Source organism: Alternaria novae-zelandiae (assembly GCF_023758075.1).
Source record: "Alternaria novae-zelandiae strain BMP 2774 chromosome Unknown scaffold_8, whole genome shotgun sequence".
In the NCBI taxonomy this organism is placed as follows: domain Eukaryota; kingdom Fungi; phylum Ascomycota; class Dothideomycetes; order Pleosporales; family Pleosporaceae; genus Alternaria; species Alternaria novae-zelandiae.
Genome location: NW_026056968.1, coordinates 115893 through 130411, shown reverse-complemented (window position 1 = coordinate 130411; position 14519 = coordinate 115893). Strand labels below are relative to the sequence as shown.

Here is a 14519-nt window from a genome sequence, read left to right as displayed (position 1 = left end):
ATTTGCATGCCAGCCTTGCATTGTTGAAATTTGAGAGATGGGCGATGTGGGTGATGATAGGCTAGTCACGGCGTGTGAACTCAGCTCAGGGTATCGAGACTCCATGTTGCTTCCATGACGATGCGGTTCAGGTAGCTGTGCTGAACTATAGTATCGCGCGTTTTCGCTGCCTTCACTATGCATCTCTGGGGGTCTGAAGTAGCCTGTTTGGGGACGTGGCACTGATATATCCTCGCTGTGTAGCTCGGCTTTCGAGCGTTGGCGCATCGGTACACCGGCTCCCATCTCCGAGTATCGACCGAAGCTCGAATCATCCTGGATATTTGGCAATTTAGGCTTCGGGCTGGTGTTGCGAGAGGGCTCCCATATATCTGCTGGAGACGCCAGTGAAGATTGGCGTTTGCGACGGCGCATAAAGAGGAATATGAGGCCGATGATGAGCGCAATACCTACGGTACCGCCTGCTGCTGTACCAGCGATAGCGGTGGTACTGAGTGTAGGCGCAGCAGCGGCAGTGGCGGTAGATTGAGGTGCGGCTTTCGAGGTTGCAGTGATAGTGACATGCGAGTGGACAGTCACGCCATTTTGCCCCTTCGACGTAGATTCCGCGAGACCAGTGTCGTTCGGGAGCGGCGCTGGCCCAACTGATGTCGTTCCCCCTTCTGTTGTGGAGCTCGATGGCGTTGGAGACGCTGACAGTGATGGCTGGGAAGATGCGTCTGCCAATTGTCCTGTGTCTGTAGAAGTAGCGACCGATGTTACTGGGACTCCAGTGATGGTACTATCCGTAGAATCAATGGGTGCATCTCCTCCCGATTTTGTTGACGCGTGTGGATCACTGGTAGATGATAGCACAGTTACAGTAATTTTCGCAGTACTACTCGATGTTGTGTCCTTGAGCAAGTCCTTGTAGTTGAAATAGTCTTCGCTAGATATGAATCTGACGTTTTTATCCTCGCACGCTGCGAAGAATAGATTCACATAGTCTGCGGTCTCTTATTAGTATGTCTGGATCAAGTGTGTCGCGCACATTCGAGACTTACCTTGTCGGTCCGTCAAGCTTGGACATGCACCGAGAATACACGGACCAAACATGTTGAAGTGTATGGGGATAACGTCTGGAAGGCTACAAAAGCCAGCGAGGTTATCGGCGCAATTGCCATCGAGAAACTTGCCCTCGCCGACGAGACATTGCCTCTGGCACCAGTGTCAGTGACATAGTTTACCAGAATAGCTGCATGGCCAGTACAAGCAACTTACAGTACAGTCAGGAAGCGGTAGTGGTGGCTTCGGAGGCACACAGAATTGATCACGCGCTTGCGCCGCGACGATGCTGATCAGCAAGAATAGCACGTAAAGTATCATGTCGAACGTAAGCGTTGATGGCTAGATCGAGTCGAAGAAGAAGAAGCCCATCAAGAGCAGAAGAGATTCAGCCTTACTCGCTTTTAAGTGCAAACGCCCGCGATTGCTCTCTCACCTCTGACCTTCTCCACTGCCCAATCAGAGCACATGCCCTACCTCAACTCACACAAAACACCAACATAAACAATCTCAACGGCACTTGGCAAACGGCTAGCCACATAAAAGCCGCACTTGAGATTGTTCTGTACTACCGGTTCGCATGCACCGCCTAGTCCCGTACGACTTGGTCAACGGAGATAAGCCTAAACCTAGCTCGTCGCCCAACGGGCATCCGCAGGAGCTGCTACACGAGTCGCAAGGATATATTCCGAAGCAGTTCACCGGTAGAAACGAGGAGATATCAATGAAACCCAAAACACGCAATCTCAAAACGCACCTCCCCGGTTGTGGCGTGGCTCCAGATCCCCATCTCTCTCCCACTCAGCCCGCTGCACCCGTTCAAACTGTGCCCGCGATTCCCTGTCTTGCCGAATGTCGATGGAGTCATCGCCGTAGCTAGGCCGGCGTGCACTGTACTCGCTCGCTGAGTCATCTTGCGTATTGCGCTGGCCCTGCATGACTTGACTGCCGCGAAGCTGGTTGTTGGGTAGCTCGAACTGGCCGTCATTGTATGGCTTATGACCGGGGTACCGGACGAACGTCGACATGGCGCAGTCTTCGTCGGCTGTACCGTACTCAGGAATTGGGCTCTTAGGGGTTGTAGGGCTGAGGGGGAAGACAGTCGTGCTCCGCGGTGAGCCGACGAGTGTCGCGTCGTTGTAGGTGGATGCGGTACCGTGCCTTGATGCTGCGGCGTCGGAGCCTGTACTGTCGATCTCCTGGCGATCTGAGAAGTGACGTATTGATGAGTCGCTCATTAAGGTATTGATCCTCCTAGACACGCCGTCAGGGTTCATAGCGTCTAGCATCTGAGCGTTTTCGACGCGCAGCTTCTTGGCCTCCCTCTTTTTCTTCCACCAGAGCCACAGCAATGCGAAAACTATAGCAAGGACGAGAAGGGCGCCGATGACAATTCCCACAATGGATTGGACGTTGAGCTTGACACCGGCTGGAGCAGGCGCAGGATTCTTGGGGTCACTAGTCGTCGAGTCGGGTGCGGAAGGGAATGTGGCTGGAAGGTAGGGCTCCCATCGTTTCGGTATGTCGGTGAGCTCCTTGTCTACCTTCTTGCAGTGGTAAAAGAGACTATCAAGGAACTCTGTAGCGAAGTTAGTGGTGAACGACGTTAAGTTGTACTTCACAGAATACGACTTACCTTCTCTGCCAATGTCACCATAGCAAGCGTCGAGAACGCACTGCTGGTTGAACTCTGTGTTGTGTTCAAGTGAGTTGCTGGCCTTGCAGATGCAGTCTAGATCGCCCATGACACATAACGCCTCGCCCTGTGGCTTTGTCGTCATGCATTTCTGTGGGATCTAGTATGTGTTAGCGAGTGTGTCGAAGGGTGCAAACGGTGGCGCATACTCCGCAGATTGGTATCTGCCCATCGGCCGGACCCGTCGGAGTTGGCATGACTGTAGCTGTCGAATTGGTGATTGTAGTGGTGAGTCGCGTCGTAGTAGTCTTCGAGGACGCCGCAGAAGTGGTCGCGCTTGTGGCCTGAGTCAGTGTACTCGGTTGAGTAGACGTACTAGGTTGAGAGCTCGTGGTGGTGGTGGACTGCGCAGTGGTAGAAGTGGAGACTGGGATATGCGGATTGTACTGAGCCCAGGCTCCAGTGAGATCGATCAAGGTCTTACCAATACAGCCTGAAGAGTACTGCTTAAGAAATACTAGCCGGTTGTGGGTTAGCTCTCTCACTCATTTTCTACTTTCCTTGGGGCGGGGGCACGGTACGCACGCCTTCTTTTGTCGTCACCGACCAATTCCCTCAATATGCAATCTGCGGAGAAGTACTGGTTGCGGCCAAACTCTTGTGTCTTATCACAGACGCATCCAAAATATCCAAGAGTGTCCCCGCTGTGGTTCTCGCAGTACAGCCATTTGTGCTCGTTATTCGGATTGTCGGGCTGGTCTGGGTACATTGTCCCTTCTGCTTCTTCCTGGCACTGTTTAGATATCTGAGCTAGTTAGCTGATCTGCAGCAAACAACATGGTAAAATTTCACATACTTCATATACAGGCGGTACATATCCAGGCAGGTCCATGGTGGGAGATGCTGGCGATGGTATATCGGAAGCGGAAACGGCATCAGGAGCAGGAGGAGTGTACCCTGAGGGGTTGTTGTTGTCCGCCATGTCTCAACTCTGCAGCGGTGAAGTTCTCAAGATGTGAAGAAAGATGTGATGAGAGATGTTTGTTGATTCACAACTTCCACGCCTGCCAACGTCCTCGTCTAGCCCCCTCAGTACGGTGAGGGAGCGCCGGTCAGGCGATCCGATGTCGGTGACCGAGCTGTCGTCAGAAACTTATCTATATACCCGTAGCGGCGATGCTTCACAGCCTTTCTAGAGTAAGTCCAGGGAATCGTGCGGTTGTAGTTGAGAAACTAAGGGCCGAAGGTGAGTGTACATCGGTGCTTGCGTGGCAGCAATCAATTGCATTTCGCTCGACTCCAAGAGTGCGCATTGGCGCATTGGGGTGAATGATGGCACCTCGGACTTTACTTGCGTGGCACGCAAACACGACGTTCGTTCAAGTCGCCGCACTCGGCGTGCTGGCAAACAGTCCTCGAACGCAAATACCTGTACAATCAGCCAATAACCATAACTATGGGCGTTCGAAACAGGAACAAGTACGAGCGGAATTCCGAGAAAGAAATCGTCGAATTAGGTAAGTTGATAGCTGGCAGCACTCCTCGATATGCCTCCAAATCGATAATCAGTCATATCCAAAGAGACCCCAGTGTGAACAAAAGAAACCTCGGTCTATAGCTTGTACGCGGATTCCTCGTCTTCTCGATCCGTCTTCGCATGGTATACGCATCTCCGGCGGTCAAAAAGCCAAATTGCTCCATCTGGTATGCCGCCTCTTGCGCGTCCCATCTCCATCATCCCATCCAGCCTTGCTTGTTTCGACAACGCGTCTAGAACAAGCAGTCCAAGCAACAGCAGCACGCCAAACCAGCGCACAATCCCGCAAATAGACCGCCACCACCGCCATCAGCCCTCCTGTCGTCCTGGTAGTAGCCGCCCGGGGGCGGTGGGCCCTGCTGGTACTGCATCTGCTGGCCGTTGTATCCTCCTTGGGGAGGTCCGTATTGTCCTTGAGGAGGACCATACTGGCCCTGTGGCGGTCCGTAGGGGCCAGGCTGGCCTTGTTGGTAGGGGTTCGGGCTGCCGCCGTAGTAGTCGGGTTGGGCGCCGCCTTGGTTGTAGTATGAGGGCTGCATGCCGCCGGGGGCTGGGCCAGCATCTTGGTGCGCTGGTGGGGGATAGGCGGGTGGTGCGCCTTGGTCCTGAGAGAGGGTTAGCACGTGGTTGTGGTTGCGACTGGATTGGATAGGAGATGGGAATGTCGCGCGCATTGCGACATGAGACGCTAGCGGATGCGAGGCAGACGTACGTATGGTTTAGACATGTTGGTAGTTTGCGAGGATTACAGAGAGTGTGGTGTAAGTGTGATGGACTCCTCGGAAGGCAAAAAGACTGTTACGTCGTTTACTGGGCGGCAAGGCTGGGTAATCTCTTCCAGCTGTCGATCGAACTTTGTTGGGGGGTTGTGCCAGGTGTGAATGGCGATCCTCCGGGAAAAGTGTGAAGAAGGAAGGAATGAAGGGTAAGTAGGGAAGGCAAGGTTTACTGGAGTAAAAGGAAGGAGCGACAAAGTGGTCAGAAGTACAAGTAGAATGCGGAGTTGATCACACACCAGATGTCGCGGCGTACGAAAGAGGGTGGCTGAGCAAACGTGGCGGATGGGCTAAGCCTTGTTCGGAATAGTCTCCATTCGATAGTCCACCGTGAGCGCGAATCGCTATACTCCCAAGGCTTGTGGTACCGTGTTATCCGTGATCATGCATATAGTCGGCTTCGCAGCTATTACAGTATTTCGTAGTCCTACTATATCAAGAACACATGGTAGATGCATGACTGCAAATGCGTGCAGCACTTTGCCTGGTGAGTAATCGTTGCAAAACAGCGGGTACATCCAGGGGACATGTCAGAAAGTCACAAATGTCACGCGTAAGAGGATGCGAATATGTAAGAAGAAGAGCGCAGCCAACGCGGGCCGCCAGAAACAAGTAATTCTCTCTCCTCCTCGTTGGGGCCATGCCTCCAACCCTAACGCCTCGTCCAGCAGATCCAGACTATAATACAATGCTCTACGTTCCACCTAACATCACCTGCCCGTCATCTCAATGGTATCATATCCACCACCTACGTCCCAGTAAAATAGCTCAGGATCCTTCTATGCCTGCACGTCCAGGCCCTCGTTCGCCGGTGCCTGTTGCATCTCCTCGTCCTTGCCCGGAATAATCAACTCCTCTTTTTGCTCGTCGTCAACAAATTTCCTCTCGCTAACGTGTTCTCCCTCCTTGGGGGCGACCCATTTATTTGTAGTGATCTTCTTCTGACCAGGCTCATGCTTATACAAGCAGCGTGCGTTAAGACACGGGTTGAACTTGCACATGATGGCACTGTGTCCAAACTTGCAGCCCTCGACAGCGCAGTCGGCGCCGTTGTGACAAGGCTTTGATGTGGGATGCTTGTAGGGGCACGACGAGGGATCACGGCAGTTGGGCCAGAAGGCGCACTCCTGCTCTGATTGGAACTTCTGTCGCTGCGCAGGCGATGGGTGCTTGCCGACACACTTCTTGTTCTTGCATGCCGCGCCGAAGTCGCACGTATCGTTCATGTCGACCGGGGTTCCGGGAATCGCAGCGGGCGACTGGTGAACGAAGTGGCAGTCGGGGTTGCTGCATCGCAAGTTGAACTTGCACATGGTGGACGAGGGATCTGGGCGGCCGGAAGGCAGTTCGACGTCCATACCGCTGCCGCTCTCTCCAGCTGGACCATCTGCCATCGTTTCGTCCTCGCCTTCCTTCTTGGTGAAAGTCTTAGCATTCGGGTTCATGCCTCTGCCGCCCTGGTGTGACCGGTCTATGCGTTGATGTAACGGCTTCTTAGGTCCGCGGTTGTTGCCATTGAAATTGGGGTTGACGAAGCCGGTTGGTTGGCCACCGGAGAAAATCTGCTGCATCATCTGTGCCTGCTGCTCGTACATCTGCATCAGGGCCATTTGCTGTTGCGGGTTCAGGCCAATGCCAGGCATGCCATTCTGACCACCCATTCCCGGCATAGGCATTCCTGGCATACCGCCCATACCCATACCGTTCATGTTGTTCTGGCCCATGTTCATGTTGGCGTTGCCCATACCGCGGCCGTTTGCCATTGCCTCGATTCCGCGTCCGATGTTCTGGCCCCGTGGGCCTTTTGGCGGATCGCGGGCGTGCGCGTTCACACGACCAACTCCACCGCCGGCGCCACGTACGCGATGTAACACCGAGTCGCTGTTGCGGTCCATGTTCTTATTAAGTTGGTTGAGCATCCGGCCGCCTCGTGCTGGACGTGCTGCTTGGGCACCGCTGCCGTTGCGCATAGCCTTGGGGCCTGTAGGACTGTTTGCGGTTAGAATCTGCAGGTTTTGATACGAGGAACGTGAGCGCAGAGGAGCCACGGCAAGCTTCGACGTCGCCTTGATTTGGCATGCGCGTGATTGCGCGATCTCCTTGCAGTTTTTCCACGGTTGTGGAGCTGCCCTAAAGGGGCGGGAAAGTGGAGGGTTCACATACATATTGCCTTGTCCTTCTGACGCGCCTTCCATATCTGTATCTTGCGCAGCTGCCGAGTTGTCGTTTGAGGTGCTGTCCATCTGGTTCTCGATTGACTGTGTGACCTGCGCGTTGCCGCCGCTCGACTGCTTGAGGTGCTCGATCTGCTCGAATAACCACTGCGCAAACTGCTGTGTCTCTGTGTTCTCCGGGCCCAGGTCGAGCAGATCATTTGACAGTTCTGATGCGACCTGCGCTTCGTTCTTGTCGTTGGCCAGCATAAGGAGGATGTACTCGAAGAGCGTCGTGTCTTCGCCGCCCGTCGTCCACCCAAACTCGGCGAGCTTGGGCTGGACTACCTGCTGCAGCTGCATCGCCAGCGGCGACTCGCTCGAGAAATCGACAGCCATGGTGAAGGCAGGCGTTGGTTGATGGGCTTGTCGCGTGAATTCGAGGTTGGCGGTGGGTGGAAAACAAAGGGAGCGACGAGGAACGCGACTTTTGTGACGTGTGACGTAAGGCTGTCGCGGGTACGGAGTGCGACGGTCGTAAGAGATGTGTCGTCAGTCGTGAAGATGGGTGCGCGTCAAGTGCAGTGGGTTGGAGCGTGGGTTGTGGAGAAGGAAGCAATTGTCTCGGAGCGCCTGCTCAAGTTCTGCGCAATCAAAGCTCGGCACTTGCCGCTGCCACTAGCGCCTCGCGGTGCGTCTTGTTCCATCGCCCGCCTTCTTCGCCACCCGATTATACATCAGCATGTGCTCTATGGGGTTGTTCTAACAGCACCCGGAGACATTGTATGGTGGATCAAAGCGGCTCGTAGCTGCTTTGTAACGCAGCTGGTTCAAACCCCTAGACCGTGTTGCCGGTAGTAGGTCACTGACAGCTGTGTCCTTGTCATAATAATCAGAGTCACTGTTAGATACAGACAGACATTTGCAGTGCATGTTTTATTTGGAGACGAGTAAGATGTTGCATCACCTCTGCCAATAGTGAGAACAGAAGTAACACGCGCCGGCGATCAAAGAGAGGCTCTCTTTGACATTCAATGATAGGTGATCGTGTTTTTCAACAGTCGTGGACCAACTCATGGTCATCGTTCTCGAAAGACAGTACAACGTAATACTGTTCACTGAATACTCCAATTGGACTGTCACAGCATCTAGAGCGCTTATCAAGAAATTCATGTATTCTGCCGATCAAGATCACGCATGCGACTGCTCAAACTTGAGGCGTGCCTCTTCCATGCGCTCATCTTCCTCCATCCGAAGTCTCTGTTGCTCGCGTAGTTCATCTGTGATAAGAACACCGGAGCCTGTTGTTCTGCGTTCTGGAAGCTGTTCCTCACTCTCATGCCCAGTCCTCGACATACTAATGTCTCCTGACATCTTCTCGCTGTTCTTGTCGCGATTTCTGGAACCGAGCATATTCCTCAAGCCATGACTCTTCGGCGCGTTTCCACTGGATCGATTAGGCGATTGTCGAACGTAGCCCTGTGTGTCGTAGGAGATACTGTCTGTTCGTCGGAAGCGGCTCTTTGGTACTGCAGACGCGAGCCCTGGACAGCAACCGATGATGATAGCTGACATCAAGTTAGCCGAGTAGAGTGTATTGAGATGCGTTGGACTTACCTGTCGAACATTCGATGATGGTCCACATGGTCAGCCACTTTGGATCTGGCGAGCGAGGCCTTCCATCCTGGCCAACCTGCACAATGCGGATAGTTGAGAACAGTATACAAACAAGGCCGGATGCGAATAGGAGACCGCAACCGATCTTCTTCGGATTTTCCATCTGCAGGTTCCAGATAAGCCTGATGGGTAGGAACATGACTGCCACTTGTCAGTACTAAGAATATGATCAAGTTACGCGTTTGAACACACCCATCATGTTGGTTACAGTATCCACTGCGTATGCATAATAGAGATTCGCAGTTTGCCGGCGTGTTTCGCTAGGCGATGAACATAGAATGCCCTCGCCCAAGAAACTCTTGGTGTCGTTGCAGGCTAGACCAGGGCCTGTAATGATGCACGTTGCCCATGTCTGTGCCCAGTTAGTCATGCTTGCTGGAGGCTATGTGCGTAAAGACAAAGCAACGTGAACTCTTACATACCACAACGCAAAAGATCAAGGTGAACCACCAGATCCAAAGGTACTTCTTGGGCATTCCAGACAACAGCTTCTTGTATAGTGCCAATAGTGAGAACTTAACAAACCAAAGACACGTCCAATATTCCATTCCGCTCTGCCACATGACTTTCGCGGCGAGAATAATGTCTTCCATCATGGTGGGCCATGGTGCAATGCGACCAGCTTGGAGAGCCTGGAGTCTGAAGAAAATGGGCGTAATGAAGATGTAAAGAATGGTAAAAGCAAGATAGGCAGCGAATGCAATGTAAAGCAGGATGTCCTGTGCTTCAATGGGTTTGCGCCGCCAAATCTGAACACCGATCCGTGCGATGAAGACCGTCGATGTCATCGCCAGCATGGCGTAGTCTGTCCGGAGTAAATCATGCTGCGAGATCCAGTCAGCGCCCGTGGACATGGTTGCTGAGGCGTGTGTTTCCAGTTGTCGTTTAAACTCGCACAAAGAATAACAGAATCCTTGGGATACGTTCCTCGAAGCGTTTGTGTGTCGCGACAAGACCGTGCCGTTGAAGCTGTCAAGATGGAATGAACCTAGGATTCCGATCCACGAAGCCCGACACTCTGGATTAAAGCACTTCGGAGCTAGGATTTGCCAGGGATTACCCAAAGTACAGTGCGCGTAGGGGTGCAAAAGCCCGTAAGACGCATATGCAAATTGATTTACATGGGGGCCATCGCGTGTCGGAGTGTGGGTAAGGGTTAGACGGCGACTGGATTGCCCCGGTCCTCAGTTCCCGGTTCCTGGAATCTGGTATCCCGATCGTTTCCTCTTACGCGACGTCGCGCACTCTTTTCAAGAAGTCCGAAAGTAGTTGTGATGGCCTTATTCAAGTGTTGACGCGCACGTTTGGTGTTCCGTGGTGGACGTAAGTCAGCAAGCCCCCAAAACGCCTCCTGGCTAAATGACCCTTAGCTTAGGAGGTGCAGTTCTCCGCTCGCGCTATTCCTCGTCGTGTGTTGTTCGTATTTGCGCTACAGCGTCCGAAGCGGCACGGTGCCTGACGCGGACCTAGCGGACAGCATGCTTTTTCTGTCAATGCCGACATGTGCCTGGAGATTACCACCTGGCAGCGTGGATGGGGAGCAGGCTTCGGCGAGGCAAGCCACAAAGAGACTAGCATATCACATATTGGCTCACAGACTTTATCGTGGTGCGAACCTAAAAGGGAGACTTTGGACAGCCGTAGAAGTGGCTGCTCCTAGAAGTCTGCTCAGTGGTAAGTCGGATGAATGTAGTCAGCTGCCTCCTGGTCGATAGGTGCGGGTGCAAAGAGGTGTCTTGCGGTTGGCGGATGCCCGGATAGTAGTGTACAGCTGGCGTGGTGGTGGCGTATTGAACCGTCCCGTGGCAAAGATGAGAGAGCGGCACGGCTGGCTCCTGCCTCATCCACTCCCAACACGAACCGCGAACGCTTGCTTGGCAAGTGAATTCTTATGTCTTACTCCAGACGCTGCAAAGTGGAGACCATGAATCGCTGCAAGATTGAGGCACAGCAACCCAGCTCATCGGAAGCGATGCATCTACCCGCAGAGCCCTCGGAGAAAAAGAACAAAGATGTCTTTCATGCTTCCACCGATGTTGCGCTACGTCGAAATTGCCATGCAGCCACACCAGCTCCAGATGAATACCGCTATCAGCTACCATGCTATACTTTTGCCACGGCGCGCCTCACGTCAATAGACTAGTCTCTACCCCACAAACTTCGAGGTTACTGTCCACTAAGAATTTGACCGAACTGGCCGTTCCGCGTCGCTAGAGAGCTATAGACCCCGTCGGACAAGCACTGACAACACGTCCGTAGTAGTGTCCTTCGCGGCCTGGAACGAATATGGTAAACCTACTCCGAAGTACATTAAGTGCAGTGGCTCCCTGCAACTCAGTCAGTGAGCCACTCTCTCGGTACCAGCTATATACCACCGTCCGGCATCTTCCGCATACTGGCGAACAGGGAGCATGAAGTTTACGATAGCTACTTCGACAAGCGCCTTTGCAGCTTGCGTGCTGGCAAGTGGTTTTGAGCCTGACGACTTCAATGTCACCAAAGCGTTGATGAACAACGGCTTCGATGTCACTGGTATTTCTGGTTTGGCAGTTCTGGCGGAACGATCTTCCTCCAGTGCTTGTTCGCTAGCTGTATGTTGATACACATTTTTGCATGTTGCTCAAGATCGATACTGACAAGAGGTATAGTGTGCAGCCCTAAGATTTTCCTTTGGTAACGGTACCGTGTTGTCGGAAGGAAGTGCAGGATACGACAGTTTCACCGGCGATTATTGGGCGGCTCAGCAAGCCGTTGTCAACCCGTTCTGTGTGTTCAAGCCTAGTAGTGTTTCGCAAGTCTCAACTGTTGTGCTCCTGTCCCGACTCACGCAATGCCCTTTCGCTGTGAAAGGAGGTGGACACGCTGCCTTTGCTGGTGGATCTAGCATTGAGGGAGGCATTACTATTGCCCTGGAGAAATTCACCGAAAAGACCCTATCTGCAGACAAGAAGATCGCCTCTGTTGGCTCAGGAAATCGCTGGGCGGACGTGTATCCATGGATTGAGCAGTATGGCCTTGAAGTTATTGGTGGTCGCGTATGTTGCTTCCCTTTCCTGTTTCTCTATAGCTCCCTACTGCCATGACTCTTCTAACAGTGCGCAGATCTCATCCGTCGGTGTGTCTGGATTAACTCTAGGAGGAGGCATCTCCCATTACGCGAACGCCCATGGATGGGCATGCGATAACATCGAGTCTTTCGAAGTGGTGACAGCCTCGGGCATTATTGTGGACGTGAGTGCCACCCAATCTCCAGATCTCTATTGGGCTCTCCGCGGTGGTGGCAACAACTTCGGTATCGTCACCAAGTTCAACATGAGAACTTTTGTTCAAGGTGAAATGTGGGGTGGGCAGCGCGCCCATACTGAGGATCAGTGGGATAAAGTGTACGAGGCATACTACAACTATGCCGTCAACGCAGGGAAGGACCCGAAACAAGCTCAGATCGTCTCCTTTGCGCTCCAGGGTGGTATGAAGATTGCAGCCGAGGACCTAGAGTACTCCGAACCCACGCCATGGCCAGCAGTTTTTGACGACTGGAAAGCCATCCCAGCGATCATCGACCAAACGGCCATTGCGAACATGTCGACGTTGGCCAACCAACTTGGTGCTGGGGCACCCGATGGCGTCCAAGAGACTTATTGGGACCGAACTTTCAAGGTGGATCGGGATATCTTCAAGGCGTTCATTGACATATTCTTCGAGATGGTGCCTGCGATTCAAGACGCTGCGGGCATCTTGCCCGTTCTCTCCTTCCAGGCAATCACCGTCCCTGCCATGGAGAAGATGCAACAGAACGGCGGTAACGCGCTCGGTCTTGACCCCAGCGATGGCCCAATCTTCATCTGTAATCTGGCTATCCTCTGGACAGACGTTGCGGATAATGCCCGGATCATGTCTTTCAGCAACAGCCTGTACGAGCGGCTTGTCGAGGAAGCGGCGAAGAAGGATCTCAATCACGACTACATCTATATGAACTACGCGTCGCCGTACCAAGATGTCATTGCTAGTTATGGGGCTGCCAACAAGCAAAGGTTGAAGAGCATCTCTGGCGAGTACGACCCAACGGGAGTCTTCCAGGTGCTCCAGCCAGGGTATTTTAAGCTCGAGGGAGCACCTTACGGAGCATTTCCTGCGTAGTGAAAATGTAGACAGTCAGCAATAGATGTACCATTAGTGTAATATGTAATCGACAGTTGCTCGACAACGCGTTGCCTTGCGCATGTCGCGCTCGTGAGCTCTTTCCCCATCAGTCGAATTGAGGTAGTTTTGGCACCGACCATCTCGAAGAGGCAGGACCACCAAAACAGTGCGACAGTATGCGCGACGTCAGTGTTCCGCCGATTAGCGCAAATTGCAAGGATCAGATGTCGAGTGAATGTCGAAGCTTCAGGTACTTGACGTCTGCGTGAGAATGCCAAGGCGCGCTAGTCCAAGCGTTTGCTGTAGCTGCCTCCAGTACTTTCCTGCCGGCTTGCGACCTTCCATCATCGACCACACCCGTCACTGTCACCCTCGACTTGTCACAGCTGCAAGTTTGAACCGTTTACCTCCATACACGATACCCAACTAGACGACAACCATGTCTCGCGGCGGCGGCACCACGCTCTACGTCACCGGCTTCGGCCACGGCACACGCGCTCGCGACCTTGCCTACGAGTTCGAACGGTATGTCTTCCAACGCCTCGCCCCAATCCGATCGCAATCGCATCGTCGTTCCGCATCGTAGCCCTCGATTCCACAGCCTTTGTACACTTCACGCGCCCCGGGTGTCGCGATCGCTGTTGCGCGGCGCAGCTTCCTCCTTCCCACAACACCCGTGCGCGTCGACGACGATCTGCACCTTCCGCCCTTCTTCCACACGCCCCTTCCAAACAAACGATCTGACAATCCTCAAGCTATGGCCGACTCGTCCGTTGCGACATCCCAGCGCCCCGTTCGGCTTCTTCTAGACTGTGAGTTGGCCCTCCCCGGTAGCAAACGACCCAGGCTCTAACAGGCCAGCAGCTTCGCCTTCGTCGAATACGAGTCTCGCCGTGACGCCGACGACGCGTACCACGAGATGCACAACAAGCGCATCGGCCGCGATGACTTGTTGAAGATCGAGGTATGTCCGAACCGCATAATGACGTGGGTCTGTCTAATCAGCTACAGTGGGCCCGTACGCCTCCTTCGGCATCATGGCGGTTTGACTCCGGCCGTGACCGTCCCCGTGGCGAGCGCTCTGAGCGTGGCGGCGACCGTGGCGACCGTTCCGACCGTGGTGGTGACCGTGCAGACCGAGGTGTTCGCTCTCCTCGCCGCCGCAGCACCTCTCCTCGTCGCGAGCGCGGAGCTTCTCCTCGCAAGGACGACCGCCGCGAGCGCGACTACGACCGCCGTGACCGCGACCGGTCAAGGAGCCCCATTGATGGCGACCGTGAGATGAAGGATGTCCGTGATCGCGAGGACGACCGTGGCGACCGTGACCGTGGCGATCGCGATGAGAGGCGCGAGCGTGAGCGCGAGGCTGACCCGGTCGGCGAAGTCCGCAAGAGTGAGGCAACCGACCCCTTCTACGACGAACTACTCTGATCACAAATACAGTCGACTCTCCTCCCCCTCCCGCTCACGAAGACCTGGACGTGGCTGAGTAGAGCCGAGTTGCGTTGCGTCTAGCAAGCAGCTTCCGGTTCACTGTCACTGTCTGCCCAAGGCTA

The 14519-nt window shown here is 53.9% G+C and overlaps 7 protein-coding genes across 7 annotated transcripts; 2 read left to right on the top strand and 5 right to left on the bottom strand.

Annotated features, from left to right (window-relative positions):
• Positions 1-80: 80 nt before the first annotated feature.
• Positions 81-1095, bottom strand: J4E88_004533 (uncharacterized protein; the record flags this gene model as incomplete). Its single annotated transcript, XM_049398178.1, has 3 exons — positions 81-185; positions 223-986; positions 1089-1095. 3 exons carry the CDS (start codon positions 1093-1095, stop codon positions 81-83), a joined length of 876 nt encoding a protein of 291 aa, XP_049255739.1.
• Positions 1096-1790: 695 nt separating this feature from the next.
• Positions 1791-3572, bottom strand: J4E88_004532 (uncharacterized protein; the record flags this gene model as incomplete). Its single annotated transcript, XM_049398177.1, has 4 exons — positions 1791-2623; positions 2681-2734; positions 2890-3055; positions 3537-3572. 4 exons carry the CDS (start codon positions 3570-3572, stop codon positions 1791-1793), a joined length of 1089 nt encoding a protein of 362 aa, XP_049255738.1.
• An 878-nt stretch (positions 3573-4450) lies between these two features.
• On the bottom strand, positions 4451-4944 carry J4E88_004531 (uncharacterized protein; the record flags this gene model as incomplete). Its single annotated transcript, XM_049398176.1, has 2 exons — positions 4451-4822; positions 4930-4944. The coding sequence occupies 2 exons, from the start codon at positions 4942-4944 to the stop codon at positions 4451-4453; spliced, it is 387 nt and encodes a 128-aa protein (XP_049255737.1).
• An 828-nt stretch (positions 4945-5772) lies between these two features.
• J4E88_004530 (uncharacterized protein) lies at positions 5773-7545 on the bottom strand (the record flags this gene model as incomplete). The annotated part of the gene is made up of 2 exons (XM_049398175.1): positions 5773-6982; positions 7157-7545. The coding sequence occupies 2 exons, from the start codon at positions 7543-7545 to the stop codon at positions 5773-5775; spliced, it is 1599 nt and encodes a 532-aa protein (XP_049255736.1).
• Positions 7546-8337: 792 nt separating this feature from the next.
• J4E88_004529 (uncharacterized protein) lies at positions 8338-9677 on the bottom strand (the record flags this gene model as incomplete). The annotated part of the gene is made up of 4 exons (XM_049398174.1): positions 8338-8714; positions 8764-8964; positions 9016-9175; positions 9246-9677. 4 exons carry the CDS (start codon positions 9675-9677, stop codon positions 8338-8340), a joined length of 1170 nt encoding a protein of 389 aa, XP_049255735.1.
• Positions 9678-11234: 1557 nt separating this feature from the next.
• On the top strand, positions 11235-12960 carry J4E88_004528 (uncharacterized protein; the record flags this gene model as incomplete). Its single annotated transcript, XM_049398173.1, has 3 exons — positions 11235-11414; positions 11472-11858; positions 11926-12960. The coding sequence occupies 3 exons, from the start codon at positions 11235-11237 to the stop codon at positions 12958-12960; spliced, it is 1602 nt and encodes a 533-aa protein (XP_049255734.1).
• Positions 12961-13402: 442 nt separating this feature from the next.
• J4E88_004527 (uncharacterized protein) lies at positions 13403-14456 on the top strand (the record flags this gene model as incomplete). The annotated part of the gene is made up of 5 exons (XM_049398172.1): positions 13403-13488; positions 13719-13775; positions 13828-13927; positions 13975-14356; positions 14407-14456. 5 exons carry the CDS (start codon positions 13403-13405, stop codon positions 14454-14456), a joined length of 675 nt encoding a protein of 224 aa, XP_049255733.1.
• Between the last annotated feature and the right edge of the window lie 63 nt (positions 14457-14519).